The sequence below is a fragment of the Hypanus sabinus genome, chromosome 29 (assembly GCF_030144855.1).
Source record: "Hypanus sabinus isolate sHypSab1 chromosome 29, sHypSab1.hap1, whole genome shotgun sequence".
NCBI lineage: Eukaryota > Metazoa > Chordata > Chondrichthyes > Myliobatiformes > Dasyatidae > Hypanus > Hypanus sabinus.
The window spans coordinates 16,416,363-16,434,634 of record NC_082734.1 but is presented as its reverse complement, the minus strand read 5'-3'; the positions used below and the strand labels follow the sequence as shown (position 1 = coordinate 16,434,634).

General features: G+C 42.3%; 1 protein-coding gene across 2 annotated transcripts in view; it reads right to left on the bottom strand.

Annotated features, from left to right (window-relative positions):
* Window positions 1-7,495: 7,495 nt before the first annotated feature.
* The window catches only part of LOC132383050 (ubinuclein-2-like), a 64,037-nt gene continuing 53,260 nt past the window's right edge, over window positions 7,496-18,272 (bottom strand). For both annotated transcript variants that reach the window (XM_059953770.1, XM_059953769.1), the window contains exons 16-17: window positions 17,615-17,695; window positions 7,496-13,080 (exon numbers count right to left, since the gene is read on the bottom strand). In XM_059953770.1, coding sequence (XP_059809753.1) covers window positions 13,028-13,080; window positions 17,615-17,695 — 134 coding nt within the window. In that variant the 3' untranslated portion in view covers window positions 7,496-13,027. The remainder of the gene's footprint in view (window positions 13,081-17,614; window positions 17,696-18,272) is intronic.

Here is an 18,272-nt window from a genome sequence, read left to right as displayed (position 1 = left end):
GTGTCTTGTTTATTTAATAACTGAGAATGTTTCACCATACTGTTGGTGACAGTATGCTAGTAATAGTATAACATAAGTACAGGGTTGTTCATGGCTGGGGTCAGGCATGCAAAGAGTGAATAGGAAACACTGATTTAATTGAAGCACTATTTCTTGATCCCAACAGTGGGAATTCTTCCAAGATAATTTGTTTTTGGGCAGATATCACCTCAGACCTTGCAGTCTGTCACTTGGTCTTCATAATCTGTAGAGGACATGGACTGGTTGATAAACCCATTGCTATAAGTGGTCTTTATTTCTATGTTGATATACAATTAAGTCCCTTAGTTTTAAGAAGATAGCATTTGACTGGAGTCTATTTTGACTTGTTATTTCTGAATGAACATAGATGAAGTTCGCATTTAATTTGACCTCAGCTGAGAACCAGTTGAATCCAGTGAGTTTGTCAAAGGTCACATGGAAACTGCTGTGTCTGATTAACAGCATCAGGGGCCATGTCCTACCTGTCCTCTTCCTCTAAAAGAGTACATGTGTAAATATAGGTACTCAGCAGCCAGCATCTGGTTATAACAGGACCATCTCAATTACATTGGCAGATGGCTAATCTGAAGGAGTTGAAGATCATTCACAAATAGCAATAAGCATACTCGAGTAGCTCTGAGTTTGTTTGAATTGGTCCTATTGCATAAAAATGTGAGCTTGTTCTGTCCAAAATAGGCTTGGTAGTGTAATGGTTAGCAGAACACTTCACAGTACCAGCAACCCGGGTTCAATTCCCAACGCTGCCTGTAAGGAGTTTTCATGTTCTCCCTGTGACCACATGGATTTTTTCCCGCTGTCAAAGGACCAACTGGTTAGTTGGTAATTGTAAATTGTCCAGTGATTAGACTGGGGTTAAATCGGGGGCTGGAGGGGCCAATCCTGTGCTGTTATCTCAAATAGATAAAATATTAATGGATTAGCAAAAGTTACTGTGTCCCTATTACATTGCGGTTGTATTGAAAGCTTGTAAACTGGGATGCTAGGCACTTGGTTCAGGCTCTGATGCTTATACCTAATTTTAATTTAAAACACTTCCCTGGTGTTGCCGGCAACACAACTCCAAAGAAGCAAACACTTTGTCCTGAGTGTGCGTATTTGAAGTTTTCACAGTGAGCAAAGGCAGGATAATGTTGGCCAACCTGCACCCCTGCTAGCACTTTTCCTTTGCTCTGTTGTCTCACTGCACCCCAACATGGGATTCCTTTATGATCAGACTAAAAGAATGCATTTAGAATTTCATATACTGTTTAGGATTTGTGCACTTTAAAGTAGCACTGGCAGTTGGGTACAGATTTGGCAACGGGGCAAAGTAGTGAATGTATTTTCTGACCAGATGTTAGTGTTAGAACTTTCAATAAAGAACTGTACAAAAGTCTTAGGCACATACATACAGTTAGGGTGCCTAAGACTTGCATGGTGGTTAAAATAGAAAAGTGGTTGGGAGACTGAAATGAGAGTACTTCATTTTGTATTGGCTCAGTAGTAGTACGTGTTTGGCAACTGGAAAGACAGTCTTGGGTACCCTGTGTGACAAGACTTTTACACAGTGCAGCACATTAGTGACTTGGATACCAGGTTCCATGTTAGGTCTGATTTAACAGATTGGTAGGAGAAATTGGAAAAAGCAAAGTAACAATTCAGTGGACGTTAGCTTTTGCTGATGTTCTTTGACACCTTGTGAGATGCCTTTGGATTTCAAAATTTGGTGCTGTCTGATCAACTTGATTTCCTCCCACATGCCAAAGATACGCAGGTTAATTGCTTACTGCAAATTTCATCTAGGTTAATGGCAAAAAAAAGGGGGGGGGGATGAAATATTGGGAAATAAGGAATTGAATGATACTGATAGGATTCTAATGTGAGCATTATGGGATACCATATGCTAATCTTAAATATTATAAAGTATTGGCTTTTGTACCTTTTGTGGCATTTCAGAACAGCAACAGATTCATGGCAACTCCAGTTTGGATTTATTTAGTCAAGTAACGCACTAATGAACGAACACTACTGCAGCAGGGAGCTCTTGATTTTTAAATTTCCCCATAGCTACACGTTGGATTTTGCTCCACACCTCCCAGGACTGTGTCCTATACATTATTAACAGGCTCTAATTGTCATGACATACCTTCCTCTTTAGAGTCTCAGAGCCATACAGCACAGAAACAGGCCCTTTTGCCAACTACGTTACTGTCTCGGATAGTTCCACTTGTCTGTATTTGGCCTATTACCCTGCCCCTGTCACAAGTGTTTTTAAGTGTTATGGTACTCATTTCCACCATTTTGTCTTGCAGCTAGGTCTACACAACCTAGAAGTGAAGAAGTTATCACTCAAGTTCCTTTAAGATCTTTCTTTTTAAACCTATGTCTGCTATTATTTGATTCTGTATTTCCCTGGAAAAGACTGAATTTATGCTCTTTGTCAGTGTAGGTAGTGATCAGTTAGTAATGATAGAGTAGATGTAGAGGCACATAAAATTGGGTGGGGGGTGGAATTCTGTGGCAGGGTTTGAATAGATCTTCCTTAAGGACAGCCTTTACTTGTATAAATTTATTTTTGTCCAGTGGGGATTGTTGGAGAGAATTTTGTGTTTAGGACATGTACATTTAGCAATTGGCTTTGGCTACCAATTTTAACATCTGAATATGTATAGTGGATTTAATTTGGATTGCAGATTTGAACAATGGGTTCCTAAAAGCAGCAAATCACAGATGAGAAAATGCTGATTAAAATTCATTTGGAGGGTCTGGGTGATGTGGATCCGAATCGGGAGGTTTGAAGGTTGTATGTAGTTTCAAAGAAAGCATCATCCACTTTTGTAAATGGAATTGGCCTTTGATGTTTGGCACATAAAATATGGAGCCCTATGTTGGGCCAGCGAGACCTTTTGACCATATAACCATGTAACAATCACAGCACGGAAACAGGCCATCTTGGCCCTCCTAGTCCGTGCCGAACCCTTAATCTCACCTAGTCCCACCTACCCGCACTCGGCCCATAACCCTCCACTCCTTTCCTGTCCATATACCTATCCAATTTTACCTTAAATGACACAACTGAACTGGCCTCTACTACTTCTACAGGAAGCTCATTCCACACAGCTATCACTCTTTGAGTAAAGAAATACCCCCTCGTGTTTCCCTTAAAACTTCTGCCCCCTAACTCTCAAATCATGTCCTCTAGTTTGAATCTCCCCTACTCTCAATGGAAACAGCCTGTTCACGTCAACTCTATCTATCCCTCTCAAAATTTTAAATACCTCGATCAAATCCCCCCCTCAATCTTCTACGCTCCAATGAATAGAGACCTAACCTTTCTCTGTAACTTAATTGCTGAAACCCAGGTAACATCCTAGTAAATAGTCTCTGCACTCTAATTTATTGATATCTTTCCTATAATTCGGTGACCAGAACTGCACACAATATTCCAAATTTGGCCTTACCAATGCCTTGTACTACTTTAGCATTACATCCCAACTTCTGTACTCAATGCTTTGATTTATAAAGGCCAGCGTTCCAAAAGCCCTCTTCACCACCCTATCTACATGAGACTCCACTTTCAGGGAACTATGCACAGTTATTCCTAGATCTCTCTGTTCCTCTGCATTCCTCAATGCCCTACCATTTACTCTGTATGTTCTATTTGGATTATTCCTGCCAAAATGTAGAACCTCACACTTCTCAGCATTAAACTCCATCTGCCAACATTTAGCCCATTCTTCTAACCGGCATAAATCTCCCTGCAAGCTTTGAAAACCCACCTCATTATCCACAACACCTCCTACCTTAGTATCATCGGCATACTTACTAATCCAATTTACCACCCCATCATCCAGATCATTTATGTATATTACAAACAACATTGGGCCCAAAACAGATCCCTGAGGCACCCCGCTAGTCACCGGCCTCCATCCCGATAAACATTTATCCACCACTACTCTCTGGCATCTCCCATCTAGCCACTGTTGAATCCATTTTATTACTCCAGCATTAATACCTAACGACTGAACCTTCTTAACTAACCTTCCATGTGGAACTTTGTCAAAGGCTTTGCTGAAGTCCATATAGACTACATCCACTGCCTTACCCTCGTCAACATTCCTCGTAAGTTCTTCAAAAAATTCAATAAGGTTTGTCAAACATGACCTTCCACGCACAAATCCATGCTGGCTACTAATCAGATCCCGTCTATCCAGATAATTATAAATACTATCTCTAAGAATACTTTCCATTAATTTACCCACCACTGATGTCAAACTGACAGGTCTATAATTGCTAGGCTTCCTTCTAGAACCCTTTTTAAACAATGGAACCACATGAGCAATACGCCAATCCTCCGGCACAATCCCCGTTTCTAATGACATCTTAAAGATCTCTGTCAGAGCTCCTGCTATTTCTACACAAACTTCCCTCAAGGTCCTGGGGAATATCCTGTCAGGACCCGGAGATTTATCCACTTTTAAATTTCTTAAAAGCACCAGTACCTCCACCTCTTTAATTGTCATAGGTTCCATAACTTCCTTACTTGTTTCCCACACCTTAGACAATTCAATATCCTTCTCCTTAGTGAATACCGAAGAGAAGAAATCATTCAAAATCTCTCCCATCTCCTTCGGTTCCACACAGCTGACCACTCTGATTCTCTAAGGGGCCAATTTTATCCCTCACTATCCTCTTGCTTTTAATATAACTGTAGAAACCTTTCGGATTTACTTTCACCTTATTTGCCAAACCAACCTCGTATCTTCTTTTAGCTTTTCTAATCTCTTTCTTAAGATTCCTTTTACATTCTTTATATTCCTCGAGCAATTCCTTTACTCCATGCTGCCTATATCTATTGTAGACATCCCTCTTTTTCTGAACCAAATTTCTAATATCCCTTGAAAACCATGGTGCTCTCAAACCTTTAACCTTTCCTTTCACCCTAACAGGAACATAAAGATTCTGTACCCTCATAATTTCACCCTTAAATGACCTCCATTTCTCTATTACATCCTTCCCATAAAACAACTTGACCCAATCCACTCTCTCTAAATCCCTTCGCATCCCCTCAAAGTTAGCCTTTCTCCAATCAAAAATCTCAACTCTAGGTCCTGTCCTGTCCTTCTCCATAATTATATTGAAGCTAATGCTATTGTGATCACTGGACCCGAAGTGCTCCCCAACACATACATCTGTCAGCTGACCTATCGCATTCCCTAACAGGAGATCCAACACTGCCCTATCTCTAGTCGGTACTTCTATGTATTGTTGGAAAAAACTATCCTGCACACATTTCACAAACTCTAAACCATCCAGCCCTTTTACAGAATGAGCTTCCCAGTCTACGTGTGGAAAATTAAAATCTCTCACAATCACCATCTTGTGTTTACTACAAATATCTGCTATCTCCTTACACATTTGCTCTTCCAACTCACGCGCCTCATTAGGTGGCCTATAATACACTCCTATCAGTGTTACTGCACCTTTCCCATTCTTCAATTCCACCCAAATGGCCTCCCTAGAGGAGCTCTCTAATCTATCCTTCCAAAGCACCGCCATAAGATTTTCTCGGACAAGCAATGCAACACCTCCTCCTCTGGCCCCTCCTACTCTATCACACCTGAAGCAACTAAATCCAGGAATATTTAGTTGCCAATCACACCCTTCCTGCAACCATGTTTCACTAATAGCTACAACATCATAATTCCAGGTATCAATCCACGCTTTAAGCTCATCCATCTTTCTTACAATGCTCCTAGCATTAAAATAGATACATTTAAGATACTCTCCATCTCCTCCTCTCTTTCCATCCCTAACAATGCATTCAAATTTATTATCCTTTTCTTTCTTCTCCCCTACATCTTCGGGCTGAGCGCATCCCTTCTCCATCACCTGCCTTTCCTCCCTCACACACTGTCTATTTACTTGCTCCACTGGTGAACTAACCTCCTCTCCCATAGTCTCCTCAAATAGTCTCCCGCCCCCCCATCTTACTAGTTTAAAGACCAGAAGTGTCTCTTTGTATGGTGCATGTGTACTTTGTTTTGTCAAACAAGGAAGCTGCTTTGTACCTTCCAGTACTTATCTCCAGTGACTTTATTCGCACAACAAGGCTGTCACAATCTCTGGCAGCAGGCACAGAAGATGGTGTGATGGAAGATGTTGGCCATGTACAAAGCAGACCCTATTCAGAGAAATAATTACCAGGCATTCCAACTACAGAACTACACATCAATCGATTCCAGAGCTACTTGGATCTGGAATCTGTTGAAGTTATTCAACATATTCACAACATTGTGATAATTTAGGTCAACAGTATACTAATTTTTTTGCCTATGATATACACTCAGCAGCCACATTTTAGGTATACCTTCTTGTTAATCTATCTAATTAGCCAATCATGTGACAGCAATTCAATGAATAAAAGCATACAGACACGGTCAAGAGGTTCAGCTCAACAAATGTCAGAATGAGGAAGAAACGTGATCCAAGTCACTGATCATGGAATGATTGTTGGTACTGGATAGGGTGGCAACTGCTGATCTGGGATTTTCACGCACAAGTCTCGTGTTTATAGAGAATAGTGAGAAAAACAAAAACCATGCAGTGAGTGGTAGTTCGCCAAATGGGTGGACTACACCTGAAAACCAGGAAAGTTCACTAAGTGGCCATGCCAGGAAGTACCTATTAAAGTGGCTACTGAGTGTACATTAACCAGTTTTGGTAGTTCAATAAGTAAAGCAATTATTTATGGATAAATTTAGAACCTACATCTTGAGAAATGTCAGGTTTATTTTCCTGTTGACATACAAAAGAATGATTAGTGTTCTGTTTAAAGCCTAGTGTACATCAAGCTCCTTTGAAATCAAAGACACCCAGGTCCTTTTAATAGCAGTATCAATAACATTGGATTATTCCACCATTTTTTCTTTTGTATTGATATCTGGACAATTTACCCGCAGGGATCTTCGTGACTTATCTATCTTGGGTAACTGAATTTTCGAGATCAGTTACAAATCAGGCCACATTGGTTAAAGGTGGAATCTTACCAGTCTAATCTGCAGTCCAGACTGAGGGAGCCGTATCTACCAGTGACTAGTCTCGGTGCTCTGCACTGGGCAAGGGACACACTTGGGCTGTTGTTTTTGCAACTAATTGGAATCTAGCAAGTCTGGCTGGACAACTGCTGAGGTTGTTACTTGCCTGTGATACCAATAAGAGGGTGGTAGAAAACACCGAGAGTCTGTTTTGTGCACTTTATGCAGTCCTGGGGGAAGGTCTGTAGTCTAGTGTAGTTTTTTATCTGTGTTGTTTTTTTACGTAGTTCAGTCTAGTTTTTCGTACTGTGTCATGTAACATCATGGCCCTGAAAATCACTCTCGTTTTTACCGTATACCAGCAGTTATGGTCGAAATGACAATAAAAAGTGACTTGACTTTAGTAAACAAAATACATTCAATCCAGATTTGATCAATTCAGGATTCACTATTTTATTCTTTTGTTACAGACATCGAAAGAAAATTACAGCATGTCCATAACAATCTGATCACAACCGACAACAGGACACCTCGCCAGTAAAATACTGGCCTTGTTGGGCAATGTAGGACAATTCCAATATCTCAAGGGAGCAGATTAGTGAGTGACATATGATATGACTGACCTGAACTAATTGTGCAAATGCTTTCAAATGCATCTAACACACTATTGTCCCAAATCTGAAATGAGATTTTGCCCCAAGTGTAAATTTGATTTCATTCAGTAGAAAAAGCAGGTGACACAGTTGTCCGACACTTCAGCTCCAGTCTAGTTACAGAGTAATAAGTGGATTAAGGCAGCCCAATAGATCCTTACTATTAAGCACTAGAACACATGATAAAATGAATTATTTGCTTCCATGTGGTCAGGGTTAGAAGTCAGGGTCTCCTGTTTTTAACTGGGACACAAACCTGTCACAGACGATTGTGGAATCCTGCGCTGCTGGAGCCCAACTGGCTTCTTGTGCCTTTGCTGGTTCTTTGAAATATCCTGAGCTCTTTCCCAGAGATCGGAAAAACTTCCCCTTTTGAATCCAAATTCTTTATTGAGAGTGAACCTGCTTCCTAGGAAGCACGTTCTAGATCTAAACATGCTGCATGAAAATCACTGGCTTTTTGCCCAGTTACCTAACATTGTAACCTCTGATCACTGATCTGCGTTACTGGAAACTAAAAGCAAAATTAAAATCCTGCTGGAAATTTAAAAGAATAACAGGAAAGCCTGGGATTTCTCAGCAGGTCAGGCAGCAGAGTTAATGTTTCAGGTTGATGCTCCTGTGACTGTTTCGCTTTCATGATCCATTAAACCACAAATTAGGTGGCTCCAGGTCCACAGGGTGGATCTGCAGAGATGTAGGAGTTTTAACACTGCAATTTTCTAGAGGTCTAATAATTTATCCTACAATCCAAAAGCAATCGGACTTCGTCAAAAATGGGTTCGTGAGGGGTAGAGGCAAGGAGCCGAGAGGATTGCAGGAATCGAGATCTTCCTGCAAATATGCAATCCCTCAGCAAAACAGCCAAATCCAGAGGGAACAAACACCCTCTTCCAGCTTTTCCCTTGTAGCAGACACTGACAGACATGCGAGTATCAAGTGAATGGGTTTCAGCGTCCACTGTTTCTAAGTGGTGACAGTTGAAAGGCACAAAATAACTCTTGGATGCCCAGTAGGAGTTGACAGGATTGAGAAAGAGATTGGGTGCTGGGAAGCACGTGATAACAATCCGTTGTAACAGCAACAGTCTGGTGTGAGCAGTCAAGCTACTGCCCTGAGTGAGTAGAATCCCACAGGCATCCACTACTAGGTGACTGATCAGGTCCTGGATACCTCCTGAACACCAGGCAGCAAGTAGTCAGAAATCTGTCTCCCCACCTCTGGAGGGACTGGCCATTCACACACGCCACCTTTAAACACCTCAACAAACATGAAGGGCAGATTCCTCTGAGAAACGGCACCATGGTCACTTCCATCACTAAATGTTTACAGCCCTGGACTAATCATAGCGGGGGTACCTCACCCCAATGATGGATCCTGACCCAACTGAGGCACATTCCACAGGACACCTGCCTGAAGCTACAGGTTCAGCAAACCTGGACAAACTAAACAAACACAGGGCAGGAACTGAAGGTGAGTGGGATGTGAGGGCTAAGCTTTTCTACTCAGAGTCATGGATGCCTGGAATGCGCTGGTATGGTGGTAGAGGCAAATACGTCAGAGGCTTTTTTTAAAAGAGACACTTGGATAGGCATATGCATGTAAAAAAGATGGAGGGATATGGACATGTTGTAGGTAGGAGGGACTAGTGTTTGGGTGTTTCTGATTTGCCTTTTAGCTGGTTTGGTACAACATTGTGGGCCGAATAGCCTCTTCATGGGCTGTACTGTACCAGCAGAGCTCACCAAATCAGATCATCTTTGCTGAAAGAGAAAGCATCTCCCTCTAGTGTTATGGAAGTGAACATGGTTGACTACTAAATGTAGTCTTCAATGGCCACCATGACATTAAGTGCACGAAATATAAGCTGTTCTATCTCAGGGACGGGAAAATCTGCAGTTGCTAGCAATCCAAGCAATACACATAAAATGCTAGAGGAACTCAGTAGGACAGGAAGCATCTATGGAAAAGAGAAAAACAACCAGCATTTCAGGGCGAGGCCCTTCTTCAGGACTCGACCCGAAATGTCGACTGTTTATTCTTTTCCATAGACGCTGCCTGGCTTGCTCAGTTCCTCCAGCATTCTGCGTGCCTTGTCCTATCTCAGGAATGAGTTTAAAAACTGTTATGCTGATAAACTCTCTTTGGACAAGTCCGTATTTGAGAGCTTTAGAAACACAAGTGCTGTTGTGAGGTTTCACCACAGCTCTCCACTGATACTGCCCCATGACAAGCAGAAACCTCCGGCATTTTGCTTTTTATTTCGCTGCTGCAGTATTTTATTTATGCAGACACGAATGTTGTTATTTAATAAATTAAATTCTTTCGCGAACAATCCAACCACTAAAATATTGTCATGTTTTAAGAACACACTGCCAGGTACCTACACCAGCCAACTTGGGCTTGGAAAATAGATAGATTATATAATCCAGAACACTATCTAATGTCTTCAGCAAGGCCAAGGGTAGGAGACCTGAAGATTTCTTTAATTTGTTGAGAACATTGACAGTAATTTGACTTGAGGGGTATTGGTAGTGAGCTCTGCCTGACTTCCAGTATGCGTACATGAGTTCTCTCACAGCCCTCACAGATCAAGAGCAACTCCTGGCCTTGGAATATTATAACCATCAGAAAATCAGAAAGAAACATGTTAAAACAGCTGAGCTACAAACTAGGAGGCTATGGTCTGCCTCTCACTATGTAGTGGCTGGGATAGTATTTGGTGTATGCAATATTTATGGATATAAACCATATATTGAAATACGGCTTATATACAAGGGATAGGGGCTAAAGTACATTTAAGTAATGTTTGGGGAAAGAAATCCTCATTTCATCTAAAAATACTCGAATGTTGAAATGGTTTGGACTAAGAGAAAGGTTTATTTAGCCCCAATGACAATGTCGAAGGGCTTCCTCCACCTCATCTCCCAAATCTGATTAATAAATTATCTGAATGTGAATGTGTTAACCTCATGGTCTCAATCCACATGGCCAGTGTTTTCTGCAAAAGACTCCTGGGTGGAACCTCATTCCACTCTCCACCATGCCCAATCACATTCATTCTTTTGCATCCTATAATCTAGAGCAGGGAAGTTTGTAGGGGGGTGGGATTTAAAGGGTGGATGTTATCACTCCCACATGGCTCTTTCTCATCTCCTCTCCTCGCTGTCTGAATCAGGGGTACAGCATTCCTACATGGGCAGCCGCTATGATATTCCATTCGAGTGTGGTATTCAAGTAGAGGACATCAGTGAATATTGCTGACTTTAAAAAAATTCTAATGCTCACATTACAGCTGACGCTTGAACTTTCAGGCAAAATGCCTGCTTCCTGTCTATTGTGAAGGGTTTAGGATTGGACACAACAATTAGTATTGTCCTGTATCGGCAGAGCCACAGGACCAAGTCAGTTTGGGTCAGTTTCAAAAGGCAGGTCAAATCTCAACATGAAGACCCAGAGTTAAACTCCAACATGGACACCAGATGCTTAACGCTGGTAGGAATGTAGTTTAATGTTTCACCTCTTTTGAAGGTGTGTACCTGTTAATCACCACACTGTATAATCTCAGCAAAGGAATGCAACTGTTTGGGTGCTGATTAATGAAAGCCCTCATCAGATTATATCAAGAAACCCAAACATAATAAAGGTATGCTGCAATATAAAGTACATGAACCTTCCATATCCAACAGCAGGCCAGAACTGCTAGAAGACACCACAGCCTCACGTGCCCATGGCATCAGTAGCTAAATATAGTATATGTGATACAGTCTGTTTTGTCAGTGGAAGATGCATCCCACTTTGAAAGAACAGAAAGGGTTGAACTATATTGGAAGTTGATTATGGGCTGACAAAGCCCCCACACATTGGTTTGTACAATTCTCACCACTCCCTGTTATCCAGCTATCAATCAACATTTGGCCCGATCTGCAGTATTGCTAATCACACGTTACTCCAACCAATGACTGACCAACTCGCGGACGAGTTTGAATGGCAGGGTCACCGCAGACCCCCTCCCATGCCAACTGGGTTAAGGCATCCACCCCTGCCCACTGTTCCCACGTGCATTCAAAAACATTTCAGGCTCTCCAAACTTCATTTCAGTGTCTCAATACTATCTGTACATAAGGCTCACTGGGTATTGGATAAATAAAGCATGTAATGAACAGTCATTTGTCTTGAGCTTCCAATTTAATGTTCAGCCTTGCCCTGCGATTCTCTTTGACATCACTTTGTTCCACATTCTACATGGGCCCATGGCTCCACTTGGCGTCAGTCTCCTTCATTGGCCTCTGCCTCACTAAACCCCATCTCTTCAATACTCTCACCCCAGCCCCCAATGATCATTCGCTCTCCAGCAATCCCATCCTACTCGCACATCCCGAAGCTCAACTGCCCCACTCTCCCTTCTCCATCCTACCTTCCGTATCTCAAACCAACCACCCCGCTGTGTGCTCCCCGACACCTAGTCTTTCCTAAAGCTCCTTTGCCCAGACCTCCCTGACAGCTGCCCTCTCTCTCGTATCCATCTGGTCACCCATCAATTCTGCTTCCCTCACACACCAGCCCCTTGATCCCTGTTCCACCACCGTTATCCTCTCCCAACCTTTTCCATGCCCCTTCTTATCACCTTGCCCATCTCCTGGCCCTCAGGCTTCTGGAACACTTCCCCCATCTCACTTTCAGCCAGCCCCTCTCCTTTGTTCTTGACCACACACCTTACCCCATCTTCTGCTCCCTTCTGCCCCCCTCCCCACCTATCTCTCTCTCAGACTTTGCACATCATGGGTGCTGAATTCTTTCGTACTTCAAGCCTTTGGGCCTACACTCTCACTTGATTTTGCTTGACCATCTTGATTACCCCTAGGATTCCAGCTCTTGACCAGAATCCTAACCCCAGCTCTAATCCTTCTCTCTGGCACCCACTCCCCCCCCCCTCACAGGCCTTAGACCTCTGGGCCCATCCCCCAGTCTGCGCTACACATCTTGTGGAATAAATGCTGTGCTTGTTGAGTAACCTTTTGCTTTGGAATCCTCTTTCACCATTTCAGTTCATCCTCGGCTGAAGTCCTCCTGGTTAGCAGATGAGCTAACGGACTGATTGGCCTGTCTAGTTCAAGCTTCGTTAGGTCCCATTTGTGAATCGACTCAGTAAAATATGTTCCCTTTCCCACAGTGCTCTGGGTCACAAGTTTTATAAACATAACGAAAGGAAAATGCCCTCAGTCATGTACCCAGTGAGTTATCTCCAAACGGAGGCAACTGGACCAATCAGGAGACTTCAATCCAACACATCCTGTGTCACTCCATTCCTTGAGGTCACTGTGATTTCCGCTGGACCTTCGAAGAGTCTCCCTGGTTTTGGTTGCCATCTGAACAGTAGAAGAGAAAACAAGTATTAACAGCAGAGTTTCCCGCATAAGGTCAATTATTGATGTAATTTCATCATAACTTAAAAGAAATAAACAAATTGTTCAGGAACAATGATGGTGCCAGGTCTATTGCAGTTCTGCTGATTCTGAACGAGGTTTCCAGTTAGTCCATGGTCTTGCTCCCTTCGCCACTGACCTGCATCGTCTCCCAATAGAGGCAATGTGGCCCCTTGATCATTATTGATCTACTTCAACCCTTTTCCCTCACTGTCCCTGCCCCTGGACTCGTCTCCAGCAGCTCCCTTGACCCCATTTCCAAGAGTCTTGAAATCTTGAAGAATTCTTCTCAACTAAACAATGGACAACTCCTGATTCTTTAAGTGTGATCTTGGACTCAACTGTTTCTTTGCACCTATACAATCAAACTCGAAGGATTCTGTACACTTTACTCAATCCCTCTTTATAGGCCATTCCTCTCATTCCAGGATAAAGTTTAGTGAAACCCTGTCCCAGTCTCTGCAAGATACGCCAATCCTTCAAATAAATGGACCAAAACTGCATCAATATAATGGCAGTGAGACTTCTTACTTTTATATTCAAGGCACCCTGCAATAAGGTTGTGACATTTATCTCTATAGTCCCTTGTAGGATGAGTTAGTGTACCTAGATTAAATAGTAATTGAATTCTCTTTTCAAAACTTATACTGAACCTGCTTCCACTACCTTGAGATGTGCCAGATCATGACAAACTCAATAAAACTCTAACCCTGCTTCTGTTTCTTTTGCCGATTTTATCATTTTTGTCCTCTGGTTTTGACCCCCCCAGCCAATGGAATTTCATCAAAAGTCGTGCTGTATAAAAATCCATCCTAATTTTAAGCACTGCTATGAAACCTCTCTCTCTCCATTTTAAGGAATCACAATCACTGTCCTCTCTGATGTGAAATTTGTGGTTTTGCAGCTGTAGTATAGTGCAAAAACATAAATTTACCATAGATGACAAAATTAAAAAGTACAAAAGAAATAATGATGCAGTGTTTGTGGGCTTATGGATCATACATCATACAGGAATTTTGATGACAGAGGGGAAGAAGCTGTTCCCAAATGACTGAACATGAATCAACCCAGCTGCAACAGTGGAGACACAAGTAGATGTTGGGAGTTGGAGTAACACACTAAAAGCTGGAGGAACTGTTGACTGTCCATTTTCCACCGTAAATGCTATTGGACCTGTGGGTTGTTCCAGCTTTTTGCATGTTAGACCATTAGACATAGGAGCAGAATTAGGCTATTTGGCCCATCTAGTCTGCTCTGCCATTCAATCATGGCTAATCTTTCTTTCCCTTTGTCAGCCCCACTCCCCAGAAGACAATAACCTCTCCCTCAACAAAGAATCTGGGTATTGACTACAAGGAGTGAAGCCGTACACATGTCCCCGTGTGTTAATGGCGCTGAGGTGGAGATGGTTGAGAGCTTCAAGTTCCTACATGTAAATATCACCACCAGCTTGTCCTAGTCCAACCATGTAAGTTCAGTGTTGAGGTAAGTGAAGTTGTGCCCTCTGGTTGAGGGGTAATAACTACTCCTGAACCTGATAGTGTGTGACCCAAGGCTCCTAAAACTCCTTCCCAATGGCAGCAGCAAGATCTGGATGGTGGGCATCCTTGATGATGGACACTGCTTTTCTGAGACAGGGCTCCTTTGTAGAAATGCTCAGCGGTTGGGATGGCTTTTCCCGTGATGGACTGGGCGGTATCCACCATTTTTTGCAGGCTTTTCTGTGTAAGGGCATTGACTGTGATGCAACCTGTTTAGAGTTATATCGTATATACACAGGCCCTTCTGCCTACTGCGCCCATGCCAATCAGGATCCCTGTCTAAGCTAGTGATGTGGTATCACGTGTTCAAATTGCACCAACTCAGCTGATGAGTTCAGATTTATTTAAATAAAAGAGAAAAACAACTGAAGTTTACAAGCTGGCATCAGGTAAACAGTGACAGCAGAGCAACCAGTTTCCTGCAAAATCTATCACATTGATTGCCTTATTGATGGAGATGTGCCTTCTTTAACTGGGCAGTTACATGCAACCACAGAGTCGCAGCACCACAGATACACAACTAAACAGCTATACGAGGAAAAGTGGACAAAGTACCTGGCATCAGCCTAGGCAATGAATCTGTTTTGGACAAAGAGAAGGCACACTCATCTTGGCAGAGATTAATAGATTTTTGGACAAAAAGGAAATCAGAATAAGGAGGACTAGGTGAGAAAATGGTGGAGAACCAGGCATTAATTGTGCAAAAGCTTGAGGAGGCTTCTCTGGTTTACATTCATGTTCCTTTGGAGAGGAGAGGAGCAAGGAGCAGGCGCAGACCTGAATCTATGTGCATGCAATCCAGAAAAACCCACAACTGGTGCATTTGTAAATGGTGGGACAAATAATATCAAATGTCTTTGTTGCCAAGCGGATAATACAGCTTGGATATTCCCTCTGGCCCCTACCATAAGAGGAGCAAAAGTTTGGGGAATTTGATTCATTCCATATGACGTCAAGAAACAGCAGAGCAAACTGGAAACACCAAAACCAACAAGGGCCCCGATAAAATAACAGTTGTGGTGAAGATTTGTCACAAAGCTGACTGTGTACTTGAGGAAGTTGCTTCATATTATATGTTTGATTATATCATCAGAAGCCTGTAGATCCCAGCAGGGCTATGTTGGCTCTCAGAGCAACCTCACCCATCCCTTGCAACTACTTATCTCCTAGTAAATTAATCTCTCTCACAAGCATGAGATGGAGTAGATTACTAGGAACCAAAAGAATATCACCGATTATCCTTGCCCACTTCCCCAACCTATTAATACAGCCCATCCACATCTTCTTCACAACTTGCTTTCTTTTGATGCCTCATACGCCAGGTTGCTGTCACTGACTTCAGCTCAGAGGCTGGTGGGTAAACTGTCCTCGTTGGGATCCAACACATCCTTCTGTAACTGGATCTTGGACTTCTTGCCAAAGATCCCAGTCAGTCCGAGCTGGGAGCAACATCTCAAGCTCCATCATGCTGCACACTGCTGCCCTGGGGCTGTGTGCTCAGACCGCTGCTGACTCACAACTGCACGGTCAGATTCAGCTCAAACCGCATCATCAAGTTTGCTGATGATTAGCCTTCTAATTTACCCCCAATTACCCTTCTAATTTAAACCCCAATTTAACTCTAGCCCAATCACAGATGTAATTTATTAGGAGTAAACATCATTAAAGCCTGTCCTGATCCAACCACACTGATGCTACAAGAAGGAAAGCACACCAGTGCCTTTACTTCCTTAGGAAGCTAAAGAAATTTGGCATGTGCCCTTTGACCCACACCAATCTTTATAGACGTCCTACAAAAAGCATCCTATCTAGATGCATCACGGCTTGGTATGGCAACTGCTCTGCCTGAGACAAGAAACTACAGAGTTATGGACATCATGAAAAACAGCCTCCCCTCCTTGGATGATGTCTACACTTCTCAGTGCCTTGATAAAGCAGCCAGCATAATCAAAGACCCGATCTACCTCAGACATCCGCTCCCCTTCCCTTGGGCAGAAGATACAACAGCCTGAAATCATGTACCACCAGGCATAAGGACAGCTTCTAACCCACTGCTGTAAGATTATTGAACGGACCTTTTCTGTGAAAAGGTGGACTCTTGATCTCATAATCTACCTCATCATGGCCTCGTTCTTTATTGTCTGCTTGCCCTGCACCTCTCTATAACTTTAACACTATATTCCGCATTCTAATATTGCTTTTCCCTTGTAGTACCTCAATGCACTGATATAATCAAATCAACTGTATGGATGGCATGCAAAACAGTTTTTCAACGTATCTCAAACTTAGGACAATAATAAATTAATTTACCAATCTTTACACATTTCCTACATCACTGAATCATAAAGTGCAAAATCCAAAATTTTAAAGGTCACATTGCTCTATGAATGCAGGAATTAGCAAAATCATCAGACCATAGGGAAGGAAACAATTTCATTGCATTCAGCACCATGATTTAGTCCTGCAGGTGAGCTAGTATTTGTTGGGGGTCCTTAGACACATTATGGTGAAGGAGCTTTGACTGTCGTGCAGATTTGAATTGTAGCCCCAGGAGCAACAGTTGAAAGACACAAGTCATGCTAGATCACAATAATCATGCTTGAATGCCATTAAGAACAATGGATTCTGCAGATGCTGGAAATCCAAAACAATACACACAAAATGCTGGAGGAACTCAGCAGGTCAGGCAGCATCCATGAGGAAAAAACAGGCAAAATCTTGGGCATAGAAACTTCATTGGGTCTCAGTCTTGATGAAATGCCGACTGTTTATTCTATTCCATGGATGCTTCCTGTCCTCCACCATCTTGTGTGTGTTACTAAATTTTCATTGTCCACCACACCCAACAGATTAAGTCTAGTTATTATAGTAGAAGGCACTGCCATTGTTCTATGAACCTGCCTAACAGGTCATTTGTAACCAGTGTAGAATGGTACCTGTATAGCTCTGTTGTAAGTGGGCTGGTACACTCGATCGGGAAAGCTGTGCAGAACCAGACTGCAAACCTTTCAAAATATCTGTTGGGAAAGACAAAAATTAATTTAGGAGGCTTATCCACTCACCTTAAAGAGAAATAACCCTCTTCATCCTAAAAGCACAGAAGAGCTTCAAAGCATTCAACCTATCAAATAGATGCTGCTTCTTTGAAACAACTATCCTGTAAGCTCAAATTCTTCTTTCCCTACAAATATTTTCTGCTCAAATATCAAAATATCCTCTGAAAACTACCTTTGAACATTTTCCCACCATCCTTTCAGGTGCAATGAGATACTCTCCCCCATTCTTCCTCTAATTTCTACTGTTTTTTCTTGTGGTTTCTGGTTGTCACAGTAACGATGCTCTTTATTTACTCCATGTCAGAACTTCCCCTTAATATGAAAGCCTCTGTTAAATGTTTCGTTATCCTCTCTAATTGTGAAAATAATTCCAGCTTCTTCAGTCTCTACACATGACAAAATTCCAGCCCAAGCATCTTTCTAGTGTATTGCATGATTCACTGGGTAAGTCCATTGTGTGATGTGCTCCCAGGCTCGTAAACAAGGTAAAAGGATAATCAGGGGTTGGTTAGCTGATCTTTGCAAACAAGCAGTTGAA